Genomic DNA, 25,063 nt, shown 5'->3' with positions numbered 1-25,063 from the left:
GTTGAGATGTTTCGTCTGGATGATAACATTAGGTCTTGTGCCTTCGGAAAATTGGCCAGATTCGGCCGAAACACTGGAGGAAGGTTAAGTGACCATGATGATGAAATGACCATGATGTGTCATCAGAGATTACGGAAATATGTTAAACTGAAATACTGACTTTACTGTTAACAAGGGTTCAGTCCTCAAATAAATGCTCATTTAAAGCCTAAAAATGTTTATGTTTTGGTCTGTTGCCATACCCACTGCCAACCATCCAATAATGCAGCTACAGTGGTACTTCAACATCTGGGATGTCAGAAAACTTAGAGTTTAGGTGAATCCACTAACATTTTTTTTTTTTTTATCACATGGAACTGGCATTTTGGTAGCAATGAGATGCTATTTATTGGAAACAGGTCACAGGGTGGGAAAGTCTCAAAATTGCATCACGTCCTCCAACATTCATGAACCCTCTCTGTGGTCTTCCTCATTTCTTCCTGCCTGTCAGCTCCATCTTCAACATCCTCTGTCTAGTATAATCACCATCCCTCCTCTCTAGTTTGATGCCAGATGCAAATGTGGATAATTTCCTCCTGAACAGCTAAGCATTTGCACTTCAGCCAAGGTCTCTCTCTCTCTCTCATACACAATGTCAGTGTTTATTTAATGTACATAATGTTTTTGCAGTCATCATGTGATAAATCTCTGCTGCTGTGACTCTGCAGTTTTGTAACTGACCACATTGTAACACTGGGTAAAAGTGCAGCTTCTTGTTTCCTTGATTGTGAGAGGTTCTTGGCAACCGACATTTTTATTTTGAACCGTAATAACAGGATCCATTTAACCTGCAATGGTTGCAGTTTTTCCTTTTTTTTTTTTTTTTTTACATATAGCCCCTTTAAGTGAGCCTTGAAAGGTAAAAGACACATAAAAGTTGCAAACTGTCCGTGAGCTGCACACCGTTCCAGTGGTGGCTGTAATTACATTGCGATAATATACTTCGCCACTCGGTCATGAGGTGAATGGCGTGTGTGTGAGGAAGACATTCATGTGTATCAGTGGAGAAAAATGTCATGCAACTGTGTTTTTCCCAGCTCTCACTACCTTCTGTAGTCCCTTTAATTCATTCGCTTGATGGGACACTTAACGGATTATAATGATAAAGGGTCCTTTCACATCCATCTGTCGCTCCCTAAACATTTGGTTTATTTATAGCCTCTGAGGGTTTAAATGTCCCATCCAGAGCTATAATGTTATTCAGAAAATTAGTTTAAAGTTCCGGTGCCATCCATTCACAGAAGACACACACACACACACACACTCTAACTCTTAATCTCAATGTGATTTTAGCATTATGCATACACCACCTGTCATCATCCTCTGCCAGGGCCACCTTCTCAAAGTGAATGTGGAGCCGGTGGCCTTCAGGGACCTCGAGGACCCAGTGGCATGTCAGATTGTTGCTGTAGTTGCCAGGGAAACCAGGAGAGACGATACGTCCGTAGGTAGCATTTTTTATCATCCCCCCACAGGATGCTGTATGGGAAAGAAAAAGTGAGAGGGTGAAAGACAAAAAAAAGTTGAAGGAGAGATGAGGAAAAGTAATGACACCAGCTCAGCTATGGTAGGGGTTTCGGAGAAAAATCCCTGTTCGAGCACAGATACCATCAATATCCAGTGGACTGTGGCTGGGCTGCACTTGGCGACTCATCTGGGTCTATAAGAGTGTGTGACTGTGTGTGATGGACTTGTAAAGAGCAAACCAGCAGCACTAACACTATCAGTTCAGAGCAGCTGCAGGCAGACACACGGAGAAATACTGAAAACTGGCAGATGAGCCTCTACCAGCAGGAGAAGGATAGTCATGCAGCCCAGTTCTAATTAAGGCAGCAGGTCCAACGGCCTTGTTTTGCTCCAAAGAATAACCCCCGTGCGCTGCTAATCACATGCACACACACTCATCTGCCCTCAAACTGTAAGTAATAAATGCACCAAGAGACAATGCAGCAAAAGCCTCTGTTAATCAAAACCACCTGTACTCCAGAGGAAAGCCAAAGAAAGGTCTACCCACAATTTTTCAGTCGAAGGTTTGTGCAAATTTTAATTTGAATGAATTTGTGCTCTTAGTATATGATAACAACTTTTTTCAAGTTGTTAAAAACCTGCTGAACTAATACAGCCTCATGTTGGTGATCCTATGTGGCATATAAGTATATATTTATGGCCACTATGGTGCTAAATATCGATCTATGATTTCTTATTTGTATGTTTATGTTTTTTGTACTGTTAGTCATTTGAACTCGTATTGTTGTTTTTGTTATTGTTGTTTTTGACTCACAGATGGTTCATGGGAGATGGGATGTACAATTCATTTACAGAATATTTTCCAGGATTTTACTTAAGATTTATATTCATATTTCTTCAATGAAACATGAAAACTGAGAATCAATGAATGTTATTTATTTGTCAGAGATGGCAGAAGGACTCGGACAACTTGACTACTGGACAAGTCCTAATGGTGGTTGATTCTCAGCTACCCTGGGCTCAGTGGCCAATTGGCAAAATTGTCAAAGCCTGTCTGGGCATGGATTATTATGACTGTGTCAGAGCAGCGGAGGTGAAGATCAAAGGCCAATCTCACCTTCGCCCTGTTGCATGACTGGTGAAATCGCCAGCTTGTGAAGATGAAGAAGACACTAAACCAAGTAATGGGTAGACTTCCCCTTCTGTTATACAAATTTAATAGTTTAAATTTGGGGGCAGCTTTGTAGGAAAGTCTATTTTTCTGTGTGTTATTTCTCTAGCCCATTTACACTTTGAGTTTTTCTTAGTTTCTCTTAGGCTTTCCGTTTTGTCACCTTCTTGTCCAATCAGTGCAAGTTCTCATTGTCCCAGACTCCTCCCCTTTTATAAAAGCAGAAGACTTCATCACCTTTCTCTCACCACCACTTGTAACTTAGTGCAGTGCCCTGTCTTTTTTAGCCCTAACCAATAACATTTTTACCTTTCAGTTGGTCGGACAGGTTGCACAATTCCCTACCAGACCACACACCCTGCACTGTTCCCCACTCTCCCTCCCTCCTCCTCTTCCTCATTCAGGTCTGTTTTTTTCAAAATCAGTCAGTCAGCTTTAGAAAAACGAGTTTAGATACCGTTTAATAAGTGAACATGCATCTTACCCACACATTGGGGCTCCTTTCCGCTCCAGTAAGGTGTAGTTGCGTTGCGACAGGTGAGCATTTTAGGACCTTGCAACCTGTAGCCGGTGAAACACTGGAAATAGGCTTCTCCACCGGCATGGAGGTGCGTCACTGAAACCTCTCCACCAGCAGGCTCTTTGGGGAATGCACAACTCAGGACAAAGGCTAGACAGGAAAGAGACAGAAATGCAGAGAAATGAAGGTGGAGAACAACACTAAACATAAAATATATGTACATGCTTATATATATATATATATATATATATATATATATATATATATATACATATATATTATTTTCTTTTTTATATATATTTATTTAGTTTAAGAATGATTTTCTTTCAAAATCAGCAGGCGCTTTCTTCCTCTTGCTCTGCTCTGGAAACACTCCATTATTTCATTATCATCGCTAATAATCATGTTGTGTTTTTCATGGAGGCATTAAGCTTAAATGAAAGAAAACAATAACACCTGTTGTTGTTTGTTTTGATGGGCTCTTTGAAACTATGTTGTTCCATTTGTACTAATGAAAGATAATGGGAGTAAATACATCTGATAATTGAATTATGGATCATTAAATACACTGCATTCTCAAAGAAACATGTACATGAATCCTAACCAAGGCCAGATATAATCTGAATTTGAAATATGCTATATCTGAAATAATATATATATGTGCTACACTGGTTGTATTAGTGATGTTAGTAAGATATATATAATAATAATATGGTGCTTGTTGCTTTGGTTGGTGCAGAGGGCGTGTGTGTGTGTGTGTGTGTGTGAACTTGTGATGCTAGGCTGTAATTAGACACAGAGAGGGAACTGCGAGAGAGCTTTAAAAACTGAAAGCATGTTTGTGCTGTAATGCAGTTTAATTAGACGCCTGCACTATATCCACTCTCAGTGAATTATCCTGATGATTTTCATAATAAGTCACCTCACCACCAGATCCACTATGGCCAGCTTCATTCTTTCAAAATGTCACTTAAATGATATTTATGCGTCAAGTCCTGATTTTCAGGAGTCGAACAGTCACTCTCTTCATAAAAATGTAATAATTGTTTTTCATATATTCCGAAATAAATATATCATGTTATATTAATATTTATCTGTATAGCACATTTCACATAAATATTGAACATACCATTATTTACACAGGCAAATACAATCAAACAAGGAATCAAACTGAAATAAAAACACAAAATTTAATCAGTAGAAAGTCATCTATGTTGTTGTATTACCAACATACTTAAACTTAATTTAAATACATAAAAAAACATTATTATATTATATTATATTATATTATATTATATTATATTATATTGGTACCCATTATTTACATATTATTATATTACATTGGAACTTGACTCAAAACAATGAGGACTTGACAACAAACATGTATATAATTATATATATAATTTCCCAGGACTTTGTTTGGAATGTTTAATTCCAAACAAAACTCCAATCATGGCCAAAATAAACAGTCATCAGAGCAAACAGGCTTCATAACATAATCCTCCATGTCCTGCGTTGTGTGTAACTCTTTCTGATTTGTTGTGTTGTTGCCATCGTGTCATCGCTCATCCAAACAACTGCTGAGCAGCCCACATGCACATTGAAATATTTGCACAAATAAATCAGATGCACAAACACACACACACACACATGCTTTATAAACAACCCTAAGCTTATAAACATGCCCGCTATTATTTAATTGGAGTTTACGATATGCAAATGTACACAAACGTGTTTGCAGCGCAGTAATTAACATCCCTGCAAAGTCCACTGTGGGGCTGCTGCAAATACTTTGACAAATAGAAATGTTGCACATCAGCTGAGCATCAGCATCGGTTGTGTAATGAAATAACTGGAAGAGGAATGGCCTCTGTGCTGGTTGTCAAAGAGTCGTGATTCCTGCAGGGTAAGATCAATGTTCCTGTTGTTGCTTTGCATTGTTGTCCTGTCCCTGCTTTAAATCAATGGGCTATGATGGGATGCGGTCCACACAGATAATGGAGTGAACTAACCAAGTCTGTAATGGAAGCCATTAAACAACCTTCTCTTCCTTTCTAATAACCACACGGTTCTACCTCATTAGTGTAGGCACTTTAATGACCAAACTAAAAGTTGGAAACTTCTGCAAAATGTGCAAACAACATCACAAGCAACATAATTGGACTCACTACCACGGCTTGTGTTACAACCGTGTGTGATTGTCTTGCAGCTAAATTAAAGAAACCTTTAAAATTCATGGCTTTAAATCCAACTTTGGCAAGTTGCATGTCATGGTTCACCCTAATGGAGTGCATGGGAAGCCTTAATAGCAGAGGTAAACAACAAGCAAAAGATTTGTCTGTATGGAAATTGTATTTGAATTCCCAAAAGCAATTATGATAGTAATCAGGCATGAGCCATGTAGTGGTAAACATCTTAATCCACTTATGTAAATATGATTGAGGTTATTTGGTGTTAACAGAATCCCTGTTACACCTTCAGCTGTAGTTGTGTTTGGTCTCAGCCTGTACACAACCCTGATATTCTTCGCTGTCATTACTCAATTCCTACTTAACTGAACTGCACCATAAATCACTGCCAGCTGTGCCTCTGTTTGCATGAAGCGATGAGGAAGGAATAGTGACATCTTAGCAGCATCTTTAAGTTAATATTTGCAAAGGAAATTGAAAGTTGCAATGCAGGTTTATTTATAGGTTGTTTACAATATCCCTCACCCAATGTAAATTGTCCTGACAAAGCAAACATTTAGTCAATAGCTTTTAGCACGGGCTCCTCAAAAAAAGAGCTGAAGCAGCGGCTACACTTGAGACATTTCCGACAGGCTTGTTGTTCCACACATGTGAGTGCACGGTCTAGGCTGACCCACTTTACAACTTACCTAAAGCTTAAACATTGTGTTTATTTTGTTCATTATTATTATTTTATTCCCTCAAGACAAGGTTTGATTAGGACACAAACTCCCCTGAAAGCTTCCTCTGGGACACTGAGGGCAGCTCAGTCTGAAACATTGTCCATTTTTGTGTCTCATGTTAACGTGTTCAATGAGGTTCCTGAATATATATCTGTAAGTGTTTATTTGCTCATTACATACCAATTTCCAAAGATTTGTCAATGCTTTTCCTGCTGTTGCCACACAGGCATGGTGGTGCTGCACTCAAATAGGCCTCACTGACAGACACACTGGTGCCTGCTTGCTTCTTGTAGTTGTAAGACAGTAGGGAACTGACAGGATAGTGACGTGATGTGTGGGAGACAGAGAGACACATATTTTTTCATAGTACTCTGCAACCGACCACGCTGTCACACTGTGTGTGTGTGTGTGACATGCTTAGTGCCACCTGATAATAGGGCTCCCCCAAATATCACAGTGTCATTCAAACACATACCTCAAGACATGATGATATCATCCTTGCTATCTGAACTTTGCATGTTTTATTCAACCTTGTCTCATACCTTTGATAATACTGGTCAAATGAACGATTACAACTTTTTATCCATCCAAAGGATTGGAAATCACATATACAGACAGTGCAACTAATGTGGCGTGATATGCAGAAACTACTGATTACATATAGAAGACAATAGCGCCAAGCTTGATAAAGGCAAATAATAAATTGCATAGGCTTAATCAGTTTCTGACCACTTTAATCTCACATAAACTGAGTAACATTGGAGCCAAGCTCATATGAAAGTAGTGAAGCATGGGACGGTCGCTAAATATAACCAACGACCAGTATTTAAATGCACATAATGCAGTTTATTTTCTTTAATATACACATTGTTTTTTGTATTTGTAAAATCTTTTAATGTCATTATATTGTTTTAATGTTTTTTTTTGTGTTAATATAAGAGCAGTAAAAAGACACTGATCACATTAGGGTGAGGACACTGGAAATAGATTAATATGATTAGAAACAGAAAAAATAAATGTACAAATGTAGAGCAAGTGGTTAAACTCATATTATATTGATGGTGAATTGGATATTCAAAAAAATATTGCATTCGAACTAGAACTCAAGGGAAAGAAGGCTTTAATGCCGTTGCGCCAATAAAAGCCTGTGAAATGGCCCCCATCGCCCCATGTTTTAATCTTCCGGTTTAGGTTTTTCTTTTACACAAGCCATTGGTTTCCACCATAACAAAACAAGCCATTTTTTGCAGTAAATCAGTGAGCTGCAGGGACGAGGTATGCCGCCCCTGGGTCAGCCATTCAATTTATAGTTTATCACTAACTCCAAGGAATCTAGTTATTGCCATTATCATGGCGGCATTTACATCCCCATTGAGCATGCAGTGCAAGAGCCAGAGGCAAAAAAAGAAAAAAGAGAAAAGTGGAGCCAATTCCTGAAGTATTAAATTACACGCCGCTTCCATTCCAGTGGATGTGGTGTTGGGCCATAAAGACTGATTGTTTTGCCATTACAAATAATAGATCCACAGCACAGGCAGTCGAGAAGATTAGCTGCTGGTACTGTAGGGCCAAAAGGAAACAGATGAGGAGCTTATGTCTTCACTTATTATTTCCCTTTCTGAGAGGAGACCAAACAGCTACATTGGTGATACATTAGTGCGAGTAAACCCTCAGCTTCAAGCCTGGACCAACGTTTCAGATGAATTTGCAGCTTTTTTCAGAGAGATTTGGAAAAGCATATCAAGTATAGAAGAGTTTTACTGCTGAATACATCAGAATAAGTTTTCACGTACACCAATAAAACACTTACACTGTATGGTCGAAATTATATTAGACCGGCAAAATAAAAACAGATCAGTATCACGTTATAACGTGACAGGTTTATTGTAAAAAAAAAAACTATACATACATTGTTCTTATATGTATATTGCTATAAAATTGAAAGCTACTCCAACACCACCTCCTCAAAAAGACAATAAATGAGACAAAACTGCCAGGAAACACCATCAGCACCGAGGAAATACTGAGGATGGATACACACAACTCAAAGTAAAAAAATATCAGAAATACAAGGTAGGGTATTGAAATAAGAGTAAATTATCAAAGCAAGATACAATGAATAAAAAAACAGTATAAAACAGACTAAAAAGGGAGGTCACTAAAAGACACAATCTAGAATAAGAGCAATACAATGGAACACAAACTGAGAACATTAATAAAACAATTTAATACAATAAGATACATACAATTATTAAATAATGAAATTTAATTAATCTTGAGTATCTTGAGTTCCTTCAGGTGTTTGGGGAAGCTGTTCCACAAACATGAGCCATAGGAACTAACGGCTTTCTCTCTGTGATAAAATGTGTGTTTTTTAATATATGAATATATTGTTATATTATTTATACCTCTTCCTATTCCTCTTTAGACATGTAATCTTAATGGTTCAGTATTTAATATATGAAGGGAATATATATATATATATATACATATATATGTAAATATATATATACATATACATAAATATATACAGTATGTGCACGATAAAAAAATATTCATCCATATGTGTATGTTTTATAGTTTCACTGTTTTATTTGTTGAAGTAGAGCATCATGTGGTTAACACTGGAAACACATAAATACTGCAATGTCTCCTGTGCAAATGTTCCAAAAGTTCAAGGGTTTGTTTACAGAGTATAAGGCTTGTCATAACAAATATGCAATCAAAACCTGAGCATGAGCTAAGTTTTTTTTTTCTTTTTACTTTATTTTTGTCATTTCACAGTTTTTCGTTGGCAGGAGTTCAAGAGGGACACATCCTGTCTTACTGTCTCCGTCTGTCACTCTCTTATCTGTGCAACAGCGATGGATTTTCAAGCATTTTTATCATTTCTTTTTATATTGCTCCGTGCCCCTTTCTTTCACCTTTCTGAAATGATGACATTCTGTGTCCTTGTTCGAAATATGGAAATATTTTGGATTGAGTAATGATTGGCTCCTTTACCCGGATGTCAAACGTGACTGAAGACCAATTTAGGACATCAACGTGACACTATTCACTCACACCTCCGTCATGATGAGCATTTTTCATTTGATTGAGTACATCTAAATGAAAAAGCTGCCCTTCAACCATGTAATGGACACATATTGTTGAGTTGGGCACAATATACAGTGCTGTGCAGAAGTCTTTGTGCTATATAGCTACCACTGGCTTTATTGTTGGCCTTGCAGATGTAAAAAAATATATGATTTTATGAGATATTTGGTACTTTGAATGGAATGGTGTGAATCCAAGTTGCTCTTACAGGTCAAACATACAGGTTTCACCTATTGCATCAATTAATGTTCTCCTCCATTTATGTTTAAAAGAGCCAGGATCCTGCTATTGTTTAATTGTAAGAGGAGGTCATACTTTTGACAATATTGCTTGATTGGTGGTATATGGAATGAATTGTATCCAACATGTTCTGTATTGATATTTATAGGATGGAAAAAAACGTTCACAAAGGTCATATATCTCGTCAGTAGCTGTTTTGAAGCACACATACAGTATGTGAGCGGTCCTGCAGTTAGCATGTCCTGACTGTACAGCCACACATTTCCTTTTACAGGAAGATCAATAGTGTTGTTGTCTCAGGGAAAGTGATCCACTTATACAAAGCCAGAACAATGCACTACCCTGCCCATTGATATTTATACGGTCGAGCTGAAAACTCAATTTTTATGGTCATTTACTCAATAAAGTCTATTAAAGAGGAATAAATCGGGACTCGAGGCGGCATCTTATCAACACCACTGAGAAACTGTGGCAAATTGTGGATTACAGCCGGTGGCGGAAACTTTCTCCGCACCTCATTTATCAACCCAGCTTATTAGTTACAGTCAGCTAATATAATCTGTACTTTTCTTTTCCATTTATATCACAGAATCCTGAAATAATAATTTGATTTTTTTTTTAACGTTAAATGTTAAGTTGTCAGATATAATCATTATTGCATACATTTTTAATTACTTAATTTAATTTAATTGTTATTATTACGGCACACAGTGCTTGTGCATACAAAGCAGTTTCTTTCTTAATTGTATTTATTTTAAAATGATGAAACAAAATGAAATGTATTGTAAAAATGAAAAAAAAAAGGATTAAACATTTACTTCATACTGCAAATGCAAGTGCTGCAATAAACCATGTTTATGGTTTAAGAAAAATAATAAAGATTAAAATAATTCACTGTTCCATATTGAGTTTGCTCATCTGGGAGCTAAAACCTTAGGATGAAGTATTTTTCTAAAATAACTTGCATGAACTATAGCACAATAATTCAGCTTAATTGTACTGTAATTGTAGCTTTTCTCCAAAAAAAAGGTCCATAGATTTTAACAAAGCAAGTTGCAATAAAACTATACAGCAGGAATATTTGTCAGTTTAATTTGCAAGATACTGAATCTGTGCTGTAAATATCATTTGTTCTAATTTATTTATCATCTGCATTCTGTCATGAATAATATTGCTGACCCAGACCTTCCCCTGACGTTTTTGTAACTTTCCTAAAGCATACATTTTGTTGTTGTTTTTTTTAATCATCTTATTGCTTCAGGACCTCATGATATCTTCCACAGATGGTGGTGGTGAATCAATGCTATGAAACATGCTCAAGAAGAAGACAAGAAACAGACTTGGTGGTTAACTCTTGGTAAATCATAGACTCAACCTATTTACCAAGAGCTAGTCTGCACAGCAATATTAATACAACATTACACTGCCCGGTACTAATGCTAACATGATGCTACGTTATGCTAAAATGTTTTGCATGTAAACAAATATGAAATTTGAGTAGTTTATTTAATGTAGACAGTTCCTTACATTCTAAATTGAATTGAGTCTGTATTGTATTCATCCAATACATGGAAAACTTTCCAGTACACACATGCACCCACTGCCACCCCACTCCTACCTTTTCATATGCTCAGGTGTCCACGCCCCCCATATGAACCACTGGTATAATTTTGAACACTTGTTGTAGAAACCTATCCTTTTCTAACGCTTATGAGCCCAATCAAACACAAGTGACTACAAATGTACTATATCCACTTGTATACTCCAAATAACAATATAGAGCTCTGGTAGCGGATGTCACGAGACCAATGTAATGCCATCAGGCAGGAAATTACACTGGCCACCTCTATTGACGTAAGTAAATTAGGCAATTTGTCAGACAACTTGTCTGTTCTCTGGCTGATTTCATCATAAAAGTGAAAATGGTGGACAGACATTGTGCCAAAACAGTCAGATACAGGCTAACAGGCTAACAGAAGAACATCTTAATGGATCCCCATAGATTCAGAGAGGCGGTGGAGGTGAATCACTGCAATTAAACATGCTCACTGCGAGCAGAAGAAGACAGAGCGAGGGGAACAAACACAAGCAATGGGTTTTGTGGTTAACTATTGGTAAATCATGGACTCAGACTAGATTTACCTAGAGATAGTTGACACAGAAACTCTCTTGAGTAAGATGAAGGGAAGTTAATTGGGAAGTTGCAAGCAGGATGCTGCAGGTCTAGAATAATGTCCTCTCCACCATCGTAAAAAGTATGCTGGGGGAATTATAAAGATCACATATATCCATTATGTCAAGTTTTGTGTTATTTTGTTCCATCTCTGTGGATTTAAAGTGACAGTGAACTCTGACAGGTTAAATCCGGCACAAAACACTTGACGTCCAGAGGTTTACTGGTCATTCTTTCCCTTTTACTCACTAGGTGGCAGTAGCTGAAAAAATATTTTCATATATTTCATATTTAATATTTTTTTATGTTAATGTTAGAGCAGGTAAAATATAACGAGTCACATTAGACCGCAAGCACTGAAATAAGGAAGGGTTTAAAGAACACTGGAGAAAGGTTAATGATTGTTGATGTCATTAATTCATATTGTGTTTGTGTTTGTGTCAAGAACACAGTTAATCTTTATGCAGAAATAAAATAGAGACAGAGAGTAAATCAATATCAATTGGAATTCTGATTTGTTTTCTCACCAAAACCTTGTATGTGCTAAACTGATCGATATCTCAAAAGCAAATAATTGCTGTTTGAACACATTCATTATGTTGTCAACTACATTTTAACATAACGCCATGTTCTCTGTGGACACTATTAAATGTACAGAGGCAATTTTAATACTTTCTGTTCCAGATGGAAATATTTGAATGCGTGTCCCGAGGGAAAAGATAAGGATGTAGAAGGGAAATGCTTTGCCCTTCTCCACTCCCACACGTCTCCCACATCCGACTCTCTACATTTAAACAATAAAATACATCATGTTGAAAGTGCCAGGCCTACTGCTGATGTTATAGACGCATCAATCAGTCTGCCATCACAGGCAGAGCCAACGCCACAGCAGATATTAATTACCCCGAGCTGAGATCCATCTCTTCACAGTCCCGTGTCCTTCTCCACACTTGTCCAATCACATTTCTCACAGCCCATTATAAAAGACAAGGTGATCTGCTAACTCTGCTTACCAAGAGGAGGAACACAAATTGAAATATCGTCTGTGTCTTCAATATGTCTTATCATCAAGAAATCTGCTGATCCAGTTGTGTTTTCTCATCAGTGTAACTAAAGTTGTACCAGCATCAGCTTTAAAAAAGGTTGATGTTGGACAAACAATTCCACATATTTGATCAGTTCTCTTTTCCACTGGTGACAACAATACAATAAACTTGTTGAGGTGATAGTGTTTTATAAATGATTTATGGAGTAATAACAATTGATATCACAAAAGTGCCCCATGCAGGGATATACAGTGTATGGCATCAGATACAGGAATGGGCACTTAATCATATAAAGGCTCCATGCTGAACAGAGTCCACGTCAAAGGAAGCCATCTTGGTATGAAATAAATTATTTTGAACTAACATAACCTATGGAGGATGATGTAAGACACTACGTAACCATGGTGCCTGAGGCCAGACATTCAGGCGCCCTTGGAAGGATCGCTATCTTCCCATAACCAACTAATTTTATGATATTGGATGTGAATTTAAAGCCTGAGCTGAACAAAACATATAATAATTTGTTGATGGGGACATTTACAATTGACGTATGGTCAATTGAAAATGTCATGGGTTTTATGTATATATTTGGGATTCGATATGGAATATGAAAATCTTTGATTTTAATTATGTTCTATCATTAATCTGGTAGATTACACAAGTAGACTAATTGCAGGGAAGAAGAGTTTAATTCTATAATCTATCATGCTGTCATTGTGTCATTAGGTATTTTAGTGTGTCTTTCATTTTAAGGATGTCCTTTTTTTATCACATTTCACATTAATTTCAGCGTGTAGATGATGATGGTAATGATAACGCATGTGCCTGGAGCTCAATAACAGTAGGTCAAACATGATCGCATACCTGTATGTGAAAAAAATGACCTTTTTCCAACTTCCCATCATATAAAAGATTTGGTACAGCCGCATATAGGGAGAGACTATGCTACTTATAGTTCTTAAAGGATAGTTCAGGTTTTTTGAGGTGTGGTGGTCTCTGAGGTGCTGACACAGTAAGCACCAAGTTTACCATACACACCGCATGGGGCCTGGAACCAGTCTGAGGTACAAGGAAAAAAAGAGAGTAGGTTCAAATGTGTCCATTTGTAACTCTACTGTTTGAAATTCTTTGTTCAGATTTATCATGGTGACACAAACTTACTAAATAAGGCAGCAGCTCCAGTGTCCAGTGTGCAGACAAGTTAAAAATGCAGATATTCTCTGTGGACTTTGGTGCAGGAAAGTGAGCGGTACACACTCAACATTATCCTGGCAGAAAATCTGTAGTATACTAAAATGTCTTTTTCCACATTTCCCCACAGGCAGCTGTGTTTTCAGTGACATATATTGTTTGTGTCTTAGGGAGGTTCCAAGAACCACGCAGCAAGCATGGAAAAAGTCAGCATTGACTTTGTGTCAATACCTCATAGCACACTTCAGAAAACATGAACCATCACTTCAGTAAAGCAGTGTAAGTGAATGAAACTTGGGACAAGTTGCAGCAGCCAGCACTATCTGTTGAAGCAGGAACAGGAACCATTTAGATGCGCCCACATTCAGTATCCTGAATGAAGTGATAAAACGTTAAATGCAAAGCAATATTTTATGAAATATTCATAAAATGCAAAGAAAGAGAGTGTGAAGAGAGTGAAAGTGAAAAATGCACCTGATTGAGTGATATATTTTAACGTTATATCACCATCTGTCCCTCTGTCTGCATTACCCTGCACATGATCTGTACTGACCTGTCATCATTCAGTCTGACCACACACACACATACACACAGCAGTGCTGGGGCTGATTTATCTGATGTCAGCAACAGTATTTTGATGCTCACTTTCATTTTCGAGCTGATGATGAAAGTGCCACAGCAACGTGGTGGGATGAATGTTTTGTCCATCGGCTTCCACCATCAACTCAAATCGATGGGGCATGTAATTGGTGGCCACTTTGTGTGATTGCTAAGATAAACAGACATTGTTGCGGACATGGAAGATCAATGTCAAGCACAAAACAAGTCAGTGAGTGTGTGTGTGTGCGTGTGTGTGTGGGGCACATCATGTTCACCAGCAACATACAGTTCAGGAACTAAATTATTTTTTACTGATAGGGTTTAACACTGTCTCCTACTATTGCAGTTAAAATTTTATGAGATTTAATGTGATGTTCAGTACTTCCAAGCCCTGCAAAGATCAGAGTGCTCCTCTGCTCACAAAATTAGCTCGAATATGTAAATTAATTGAGAGCTGTCTTGCTTCCTGTCTAATTTTAGTGCACATTCTCATGAAATAGAAACAACATTGAATGCATGTATTAATTTTGTATTTAAAAAATATGTTCACCAATTTATGCCACATTTGGTCAGCCTTTTTATGACTGCAACAGATGTTTGAATCACTTTATAATTCATGCACCAAAGTCCACAGAGAAAATCAGTGATTTTATATCATGGCATACAGGAGTTGTTGATCCAATGTTGTCTTCCCCAGTCGGTTGTAATGTATGAGTTTATGACTTGAAATCATTTGTTCAGTTTTACCTCAGTGACACAAACTTATCAAACAAAGCAGCAGTAGACCAGCAGCTTCTGGTCCCTGTGACCAAAACACACAGATTTTTCCCTATGAATTTTGGTATGGGAAAGTGAGCAGTTGACAAATGACCAAACATTCTCATGGTGAGTTAAAAAGACATACACTTGCAGGTAGGGCTGGGCAGTATGGGGAAAAAAACTCTATCACAACATATTTTAATTTTAATCTTTATCCTTACATATGAGATATATGAGGATATAAAGCTGCATAGGTTGTTTCTCTGCACTCATGAAAAGTTTTCTTTTGAAATGTTTGTGCTTCGCAAAGGAGAGTGACAATACCCTGCAAATACACTCTAAAATACAATATCTACAATTTATGATCTGTATTAGATGATCTTAAAATACACTTATTATTACCTTTGATTTCAGATAATACCTGCTTTATTTCTTTGTCTTTTTAATGTTAAATGAAGGATATGTACGCGTGTCAGAAACAAGGACATTGTCTATGTGGTCAAATTCAGCAATAACACAAACGTTGGTTTAAAATGAAAGCACTGTTATTCAGTTACTTATTTTAAACATGATTTTGTCAATGACATGTATTATTTTTTTATCAATATATCATTTACAATATGTAGTGCAACAACAGCCACACAGTACCGATCTGGGCCTTATGGAGTTTGCACGTTTGCTCTCTGGGTTCCTCCCACAGTCCAAAGAGCATGCAGAGGTTATTTGAACACTCTGTCCGTAGGTGTGAATGTAAGAGTGAATGGTTGTTTGTCTTTATGTTGGCGCTGCGATTGACTGGTGACCTGTCCAGGGTGTACCCTGCCTTCCGCCCTAGGAATGGATGAATGAGTGTTTGAAGTGGTGTGTATTAATTCATAGTTTGAGTATATGTGTGTGATGAAGTCCCACCCAGATCTTGTATATTGGGCAGGTGCTGCAGCCTAGTGGTGTGGCTTAGTGGAGCTACTGTATCATGACACCACCTTGTAAGGACCCAATACATTGAGACATCATTTGGAAGCACGTCTGGACATTCTTTTCCTTTGTTTTGTCCATTGCTCTCAGTCATTACAAGAGTGACTCACACAAATGGATTAAAACAATAGGATTCTGTGGCCACTCAAGCTTGCATCCATGGTTACAGCCATGTTTTCAGTGAGTGCAACATCCTCTATGATTTGATCTGATTCCCAGTGCCACCAGCACACTGGAGGAGCACACAGCAAAGTCGGCAATGAACTAAATGTAACATTGCTGTTGTCATAACAAACATATATTTTAGTGTTTATTTGGCCTTAAAATCCTATATTTGGCACCAATAATTATTGGATATGATTTAAAATAAATTGATGATTGTATGGTTTTATAGTATAGTTTATATTTTTTTCTTGCTATAAATATATGGTATGTGGCTACTTTATGCAGTAAGTTCTTTATATCTTCTTCTTATCTTGTTGCTGAGTAGCTGCAACACGATAAGCAGTGAAGCAGAGGAATTCCTGCTTGCCTGCATTTCTGTTGTAGTTGTTGTTTTGTTCATTTGTTCAAATGCAGCCACTGCTGATAACAAGTGTAATAACTGATTACAGCAGAGAGGATGGCTGAAGTTTTTTTTTTTTGCCCCCATGCAAAAAGTGTAAGTGATCATTTCTCTCATCCACACACAGGTAAAAGCATCATCACGTGTGCACACACATGATCTACTGCAATTGAGCTGCTGCGCCTGTGGACTTGTTTATGTGGGGAAAACAATGAAAACATCAATCTCATGTCCAGAGCTTACCCCCCCTTGCAGTGCACTTCAATGATACACATCATGACATCTCCACTTTGTGGTTCTGTGGGATTGAACAGCTCACCCCCCAGAGGAGGTGATCTTGATAAATGACTTAGTGAATCCTATTAGATTCACACACTTCAAACATTGGCACCAAAATGCCAAAATTATGAACTTATTTTGAATGTGTTTCTGTGATTCCACAGACTTTGCTTGTGTTTGTAGGTGTTTCATTGTATTTTTATGGTCAAGATTATACTGATCACCCTGTTTAAAATGGCATACATCTCGCATGTTCAGACAGTGTGTGAGCGTGTCCTTGTTACTCAATTCAGTGGGAGCATCACTGAGCAGAGGACCTGTTGGAGATAATCTAACGGCACAGTTGTTACACTGGGGCTGGCTCACCTTGGTATTGTAGCAGGAGAAAGCCAGTGATGTGTTGTTGGTCACTACGGAAACGGACTGAGATCTGGTTGCTACGGCTCCGTAGTATGAGGCCCCTCATCAACATGGACTCGTTGGCGAGGATGAAGGGTTCTCGGCCGCCTGTGTCCTCCACTGTCACCTGCTCTCCCTCCAGCACGCTCACATTTAGCACCTACAATAAAAAGAAACCGTGTCGTATTTACTCGTGAACCTTTGTACATCAGTTATTCAGAGGCATTTACAGAACTCGAGACTGTTCACTGTCCTCGCTCCCAAATGGTGGAACGAGCTCCCCATCGACATCCGGACAGCGGAAAGCCTCCACATCTTCCGCCGCCGACTAAAAACACATTTCTTCCGACTCTACCTCGACTAAGACGATAACGACGACGACAAAAAAAAAATATATATATATATATATCGCACTTATGACTAGCACTTCATAGTTTGATTTACTTGAAGCTCTTACTTACTTCTAGCTCTTATTTGTACCCAAATGTTTAAATGCACTTATTGTAAGTCGCTTTGGATAAAGGCGTCTGCTAAATGACATGTAATGTAATGTAATGTAATGTAAAGTTATTATCTCATGCTAGGAACATTCTTGGAGTAGTACACACTTCACAAAAATCTCTAGGAGTCAGTTATAAGGAAGTTGTTAACTAACATTTAGCCTATTAATTGCTTTTATGCATTATTGATATATTTATAAATTCACCAGAAAATCAAATGCTGCATTTGTAGGATTTACACGAGCAGTAAAAGCAAAAGTTTTACAGTTTTCACAGGAAGAAGAATAATTAGTTTGTCATTTATAGACACAACCGGGCATAATAAAGATAACTTTGAACTTTGCAGACCATGCAAACAAAAGCAGCAGCAACATTGTACTAGTAAAGCAAGATGGCAAACAGGTTGGTGTTTGACTGAAAAACACAAAGAAGCACCCACAAAAAGTTTCAGAAGTGAATTCTACTGCTCAAACACACAAACACTGCCAGGTCTGACAGAGTTTTTAAGATGAAATAATCAGCATACAAACATGTGACTATGTGATTATGACTATCAACATACTGTTCTTGTGTCACAATAAAGGTTTCCATTCTATTCTATTTTATTCTTTAAAAAATAGTACAAGTCCAACCACATTGCTCTTGACTCCACAGTTTTACGGAGGTACGTTTACTTGCACTTTGTTGTCATGTTCCTGCAGACTTCACTCATATCGGTCTGAGTGTTTAGTTGCTGATTTGCGGCACAACAGAATCCCCCTGCTTCTGTTCTCAGTGTGCCTGTAAGCTACAGTGACAGAAGTGCTATATCTTCAACAGGTCCGTGCAGCATCTGCAGCTAAATCTGGTGAAGGAACCTCAGGAGGATTGGATGTAGTTAAACTGTCTGGATAATTGAGTTCTGACATATTTTGGTGACTAATCAGACTAATTCCCCACAGACCCATAAAAGAAGTGTGTTCATCCAACAGTGGGTCATGATTATTATTCACATTGAGGAAAATAAAAAGTCTTTCACCGTCAGCTGTATTTGTAACTTTTATTTAAGGATGAGCCGATACGATACTCAGTGGTCCATTATTGGTTAGAAATACTGGATATCAGATAGATATTCATTTTAAATCTCATAAAATCCAAAAATCACATAATTATATCACATCCTTCAATATGCACAGACTAAAAATATAAATTAAAAACCAGCAACAGTATTTTAGCTGAGTTATGTTGTGGGCTGTTTATTTCTTATTTATGGGAGAAGAATATGAATATGAATTATGTCTTTGAAATAGCTTGGAACTGCACATATGTGTTGTCAGCAGCTTCATAGTTTAATGACTGATATCGCTATCGACAGAAACTTGTGTTTGTGATGACTGTTATTGGACACAAAAAAGTGGTATTGTGCCCATCCATACTTTAATTAACCGAAAAACTGTCAATTTCCTTTTAAATGAGATGTCCAGAGACATGATTAGCAAGGTTTTATATTTGCTAATTAAGAAGCTGAAGGTTTGGGTCCGGGAGGGCGAAATGCAGGGTCACACACCTCTGGTCAATTTGTGTGTCCATTGAAACGCTGCATGTTGTTGTAGTGTGGGATGAAACCAGAGTACCCAGAGATTCACATGCAAACTCCACACAGGAACAAGATTCAAACCTGTTACCTCCTTGCAGTGAGGCAACGGTGCTAGCCGCTAGACCGCTGTGTGGCCCACTGTAATTTTTAATAAAAAATACAAAAACCAAAAAATCATTTAGATTCAAATTGGACCCCATCGCTTCTTGAAAGACGGGTGCACCATCTGCTTCATCCTGTCGTTTTTCTGAAAACTGATGCTGTCATATGTAATGGGCTCATGGTCTCAGGTATGCTTTGAAGCAGAAAAAAGGGATTGCCATCCCATAGGCCGATGTCCCAGGGGTAATGTGTGTGCAGGGGTGTTAGTGTAACAGCCTGGAAAATCTGAAAACAGTGGACAGGATGAAAACATTGCACAACGGTGGCAGCAAAATGAATTTGGTCACACAGACAGGCTGTCACTCCGTCAAAGGGGAGCTGACAACAGACACAGAGACGCTAATGGACACTCTGAGCCTGAGCTCAGGAGCGATTTCTTCCAGAATGATCCATGAGGTCAGCCACTTTGATCGATAGTGTTTTTTTCTCATGACCAGACTCAACCATTCTGTAGGTTTTTCAGACAAACTCGTGGCCGAGAGTCTAACATCCGTTCAAATAATCAAAACCGTAAATATTATGTTGTGGACATGTGACAAAAGTATGTATTTTTATTGGCAAAAAAGGTGTTTTTATTGCAGCTTCTGTATTTTAGTCACACCATTTTCAAACAGCATTGTCATAGTGAGTGACAAAGAGGTGTTTCATGATTTTTGATGCACTTTTTCTCAAGGGCAACAGCAATGACAAAGTCTTAGAGTTATGTTTTAACGTTCCCTTTCTCTCCAAGTGAATATATATAACCTAACTTTGCATTCACCCATCAAGCATCACATGTAATGCTTGATGGTGGCTGGGGCTGATGTTGTTGTCACGTGCGCAACTGTTAAATGTGTTAACAGCATTAAAGCATGGATGGCGTTAAAAATAATTTATATTGTTCTGCTCCTGACTACTGACCTATTGACCTTGGCTCCTTCAGTGAGATCTACTTTTACCAATCTAGGGGTGAGAATAGACTGTGATTCAAAACTTGACAAACAGATCAGCTCTGTTGGTTCATGCTTGTACGCAAACTCCTCTGGACTGCTGTAATGCCCTTGATGTTGGGGTTAGCCAGGCCTCACTTTATCGCCTTCAGCTTATCCAGAATGCTGCCACTCGCCTTTTAACAAGGACACACAGGCTAGATTAGACATCTCCCTAGAGCTGGGCAGTATGACCAAAAGACTTCACAGTATATTCAACAATTTCACAGTATACAACGGTATTTATAGAGGGTAACCCTAACCCTAACGATATATAGATTTATACTTATGCATGTTTTTTACGCAGTTTGTGTGTGTGCGCACCAGTGGTCGAGCACCCCGAAAGACGCAACGTGAGTGTGAGTGTGTCTTTGCACACTCGAGCTCGAGAGAGGTAGCTGAATGTGTGTCTGTTAACGTTACTGCAATCATTCTTGTTACTCTCAGACTTGTTTGCTGCTAAGGTGGTGGAATCAATTGATCATTCATGCTGTTACTACCACAGTCACTTGTTTAGTTAAGCCCCGAAAACTGTGTGATGCACCACACAATGAAAATGTGTGGTGCAGCAGTGAAAAGGGTCCCTCATGGAACATTTCCCCCATTCTTGCCTCCCTCCTTTGGCTCCCAGTGCGTTACAGAATAGTTGTTAAAATCCTTTTATTTGTGTATAAGTGTCTGAATGGCCTTGCTCTGCCGTACCTCTCTGACAGTGAAGTTTGTCTTCACTGTCTAATTTTAAATCTAAATATACTGCATTTGAAACAGTGTGAGTCTGCTGTTCTGGACTTTGTAGGTGAGATGTCATTGTCTGCACATGTTTGTTTACGTCTATTTTTAATTTTACTACTGTACAGCACTTTGGTCAACTGTTGTTTTTAAATTTGCTTTAAATTTGGTGAAGGAATGAACAGCACATGCAGGTTCATATTGGTTTTAATATGGATGCAGTGTGCAGAGGGAAAAGCAAGGCGATGAAATAAAACACCACAAGTAAAAAGAGCAGTCCCCTATCTAAACATTTTAAAGTTAAAGTATTTAATCTGTAGCAAACACCTGATTGCTGCAGATACACCACCTCAGGATGATAAGCAGTCTGTGATATTGCAGAAACGTATCATTTATCGTGTGGTCAAACAGATTGCAGGTCCATGACCACTGCTTGGTTTACATATACCATGGAGGCTTGTGAAGGACAGGTGAGCAGATAGTGAATGGTGAACATTTGGACTGATAGATAGTTTGGCCCCAGAGGGCCCTATCATCCGTCATCCACGCTGGGACCTGTCAGTGCAGCCAGCAACAGCTGTCCTGCCTCAATTATGAATCATTGACCATGTCAGGGGACATCAGACTATTCTTATCTTCAGCAGTGCTGCAGCCAAACCCCAGAGGGTCTGCTTTTCTCTCTGTCTCTTACTCTCTCTCTCTGTCTGTCTGTCTCTCTCTCTCTCACACACACACTCACACCCAGACACACACACACACATGCATATGTATGTACACACACATGCATGTTGGACTGCAATGAAAGCAGGCTTCTCTGTCGTCTTCTCTGGCATCTCTGCCTCAGCACACACAGGCTGAGGATTTGGCTGACCAAGCACACAACTGCACCAAAAACAACATTATCAGAGGCTGAATCTGTACACTGTGTTATCCCATTGTGTGTTGACAGGAGAAACATTGTCTGGTTAGTTTGTTTTTTTAAGGTTATGGGGGAAGCCTCGAACAACGCAGAAGATGGAAGACTTCCTCTTTCAGTTTAAGCATTCAGTTTTTTTCTACACTCCTGTTGCTATAAAAATGGTAAAATAGGAGGAGAGGCTGACATCTCTCTCCTACAGCTACTGTCTTTCAGAGTTTTCAATCAAACCTACATAATGAACACATCCTCCTGCCAGCCTGCAGTACAAGTGACAGTCTCAACACTGCGCACAGTATATATAACATTGAAATTCTGGTTTTAGTGTTATGGTAAAGTGACTGCATTTATCGTGCTTTTGTAGTCTTGACCACTCAAAGCTGCTTTACGGTTTTGCCGTTCACACGTATTCACATCCATTCACTCACACCTTCATACAGTATTTTCTTCTATCACACATCTATCATTTACACACTGCTAGCACAGCCATCAGGAGCAACATGGCAGCAAGCACACCAGCATGTAGACGAGATGAACCAAGGATTGGTCGAATGTATTGTCTGGTCCTACATACACATAAAACCTCTATTTACGCTTTACAGTTTGAAGGGATAGACATTTCTTGAAGATTTGACATCAGTGGGAAGAGTTATACCTAAACTTAATGGAAACAAACTTGGATGGTCACCTACCCATCAGAAAAAAATCTGATTCATCTGTCTATATCGCCAAAAACCCACACTGATAGAATCATAACCTCCTTAGTGAACCTACAAAATAAGATTCATGTCACAGCATTGATGGTTCACACACTTGGGTCTTCCAATGTGCTTACAGCAAGTGTTAAACTATGAGAGTGAACAGTGGGCAGAGGTGAACATACCTCTTATCACACACAAACAGAGGGCAGCCTCACATGATGACTTGATTTAATCTGTGACTGCAACCACTACTGATACACTCACTCCCGCCTATGAGATAATCTGTATTATGCAATTGAAATGTTTTTTTTTTTTCTTTAAATGGACACACACACAGAATCATCTCCTGATTCTATTTGTACACAGATAGTTTTATGTAGTCGTCTATTAATGTATCTGTAATCACACAGGCGTTTATTATCCTCGGTGTGGTGTTTTAACTGATAAATTTACTGCTGAAAACATCTGGTGGTGCTCCGCAATGAACATTTACACTGACTCGCAGGAGCCATTGCTGATGCAGAAATGAGCAGTATGTAATCAAAACGATCCCACTATACATGGAAATGAAATGACCCTGCAGCTGGGGGCAATAAATCAGCAGCCATTGGACTCACCAGCTGCAGGTTCATTATTACTATGATAAAACCCACTGATTTGTACACTGGAGCACACTTGGCACTGTTGTCTACCTCATCAGCCAAATAGTCTTGGTGGTGCATCACTTGTTTTTTTTTTTTGTTTGTTTGTTTGTTTTTTGAGTCGCACATGCCCTGATAAATTCATACAATAACAGCCATCTTCCACTGCTCGTTATATGAAAAACGTTATCTTAATTGAACATTCACCTCTCTATAAAACAGACAACAGTCATTTCCTTTTTGCCGTGCATGCTGTCTAAAACAATGGATCCTTACCAATCAGCAGAAGCTGAATGTTAATGAGAATGTGCTGGAGCCACTGGCAGAATACAATACTGGCCCCATTCAGAACCTCGGTATGGCATTCAAACACATCCTGGATGCATCTCCCTTCATTACATGTGATTGGATCTCTATAGAACTGTGGTAGATGACGTCATATGACCAAGGTAACGCCCTCTGGCAGAAAGCAACCCCGTTCACCTCTATTGTAGGTATTATAGGTGCATATATACTACACAACATAAATTAGGATAGATCTTATAGGTAGGTGGATAGATGTTGTGCCTAAACAGTCAGAGATAGTGTAACAGGCTAACAATATAACAGGAGGGCATTTTACCAGATTCCCACAGATCCAGTGGAGGTGAATCACTGCTATGAAATGTGCTCACAGCGAGCAGAAGAAGACGGAGTGATAGATTATGTGATTAACTCTTGGAAAATCACGGACTCAGACTAGATTCACCAAGAGCTAGTCTGCACAGCAACTCTCTGGAGGAGGATGAAGAGAAGTTAATCAGGAAGTTGAAGATGCAGATCTGGAATAATGTCCTTGCCATCTGCTTACAAACGTGTGTGTTAAATGAATATATTCATTCAGTCAAGCTTTGTGATATGTCGGTTGATTAAAGTGACAATGAACTCTCACAGGTGGAATCCAGCATTGGTCCTGATGGTGGTTCATAGAAACCAAGACACATGTTGTCCAAAGTTATTTTCCCGGTGCTGTATGCTAATACACTCAGACAACATGTCAGCTTTTGAAGATTGTAGTTTCAAGATTGAGTTTCCATTTTCAATCTCCTGTTTTAGATGTATGTGTTTAGACCTTTGCACATCAATAAGATATTAATTGGTAACACTTTACAATAGTGATACATTAATTAACATTAGTGAATGCTGCAATGAGCATTTTCTAACTATTTATTCATGTTTTAAGTAAATATTCAACAATGTCATTCAGGTTAATTAAGATAATAAATCATACATTATCCAAGAGCTTATAAAGCTACTATTAACATCACTTAACACAGTAATAACTGGTAACTGTTTATAGAGGCAGTGAATAAGCATTACTTACACATTACACATGTACACATATACACTTTACAAAGAGGGCCACAAGGAGCATTAATAAAGGTAAAGTATGCTCAAGT

At 38.4% G+C, this 25,063-nt stretch overlaps 1 protein-coding gene across 2 annotated transcripts in view; it reads right to left on the bottom strand.

Moving 5' to 3' along the window:
* sez6a (seizure related 6 homolog a) overlaps positions 1-25,063 on the bottom strand; it is a 132,894-nt gene that overhangs the window by 22,107 nt on the left and 85,724 nt on the right. For both annotated transcript variants that reach the window (XM_058627978.1, XM_058627979.1), the window contains exons 4-6: positions 17,399-17,591; positions 3,162-3,347; positions 1,350-1,518 (exon numbers count right to left, since the gene is read on the bottom strand). In XM_058627978.1, the coding sequence (XP_058483961.1) occupies positions 1,350-1,518; positions 3,162-3,347; positions 17,399-17,591 (548 nt within the window). The remainder of the gene's footprint in view (positions 1-1,349; positions 1,519-3,161; positions 3,348-17,398; positions 17,592-25,063) is intronic.

Source organism: Solea solea, chromosome 4 (assembly GCF_958295425.1).
Source record: "Solea solea chromosome 4, fSolSol10.1, whole genome shotgun sequence".
Classification (NCBI taxonomy): Eukaryota; Metazoa; Chordata; class Actinopteri; order Pleuronectiformes; family Soleidae; genus Solea; species Solea solea.
The sequence above is the reverse complement of the archived record's forward strand: the minus strand, read 5'-3'. Positions and strand labels throughout refer to the sequence as shown.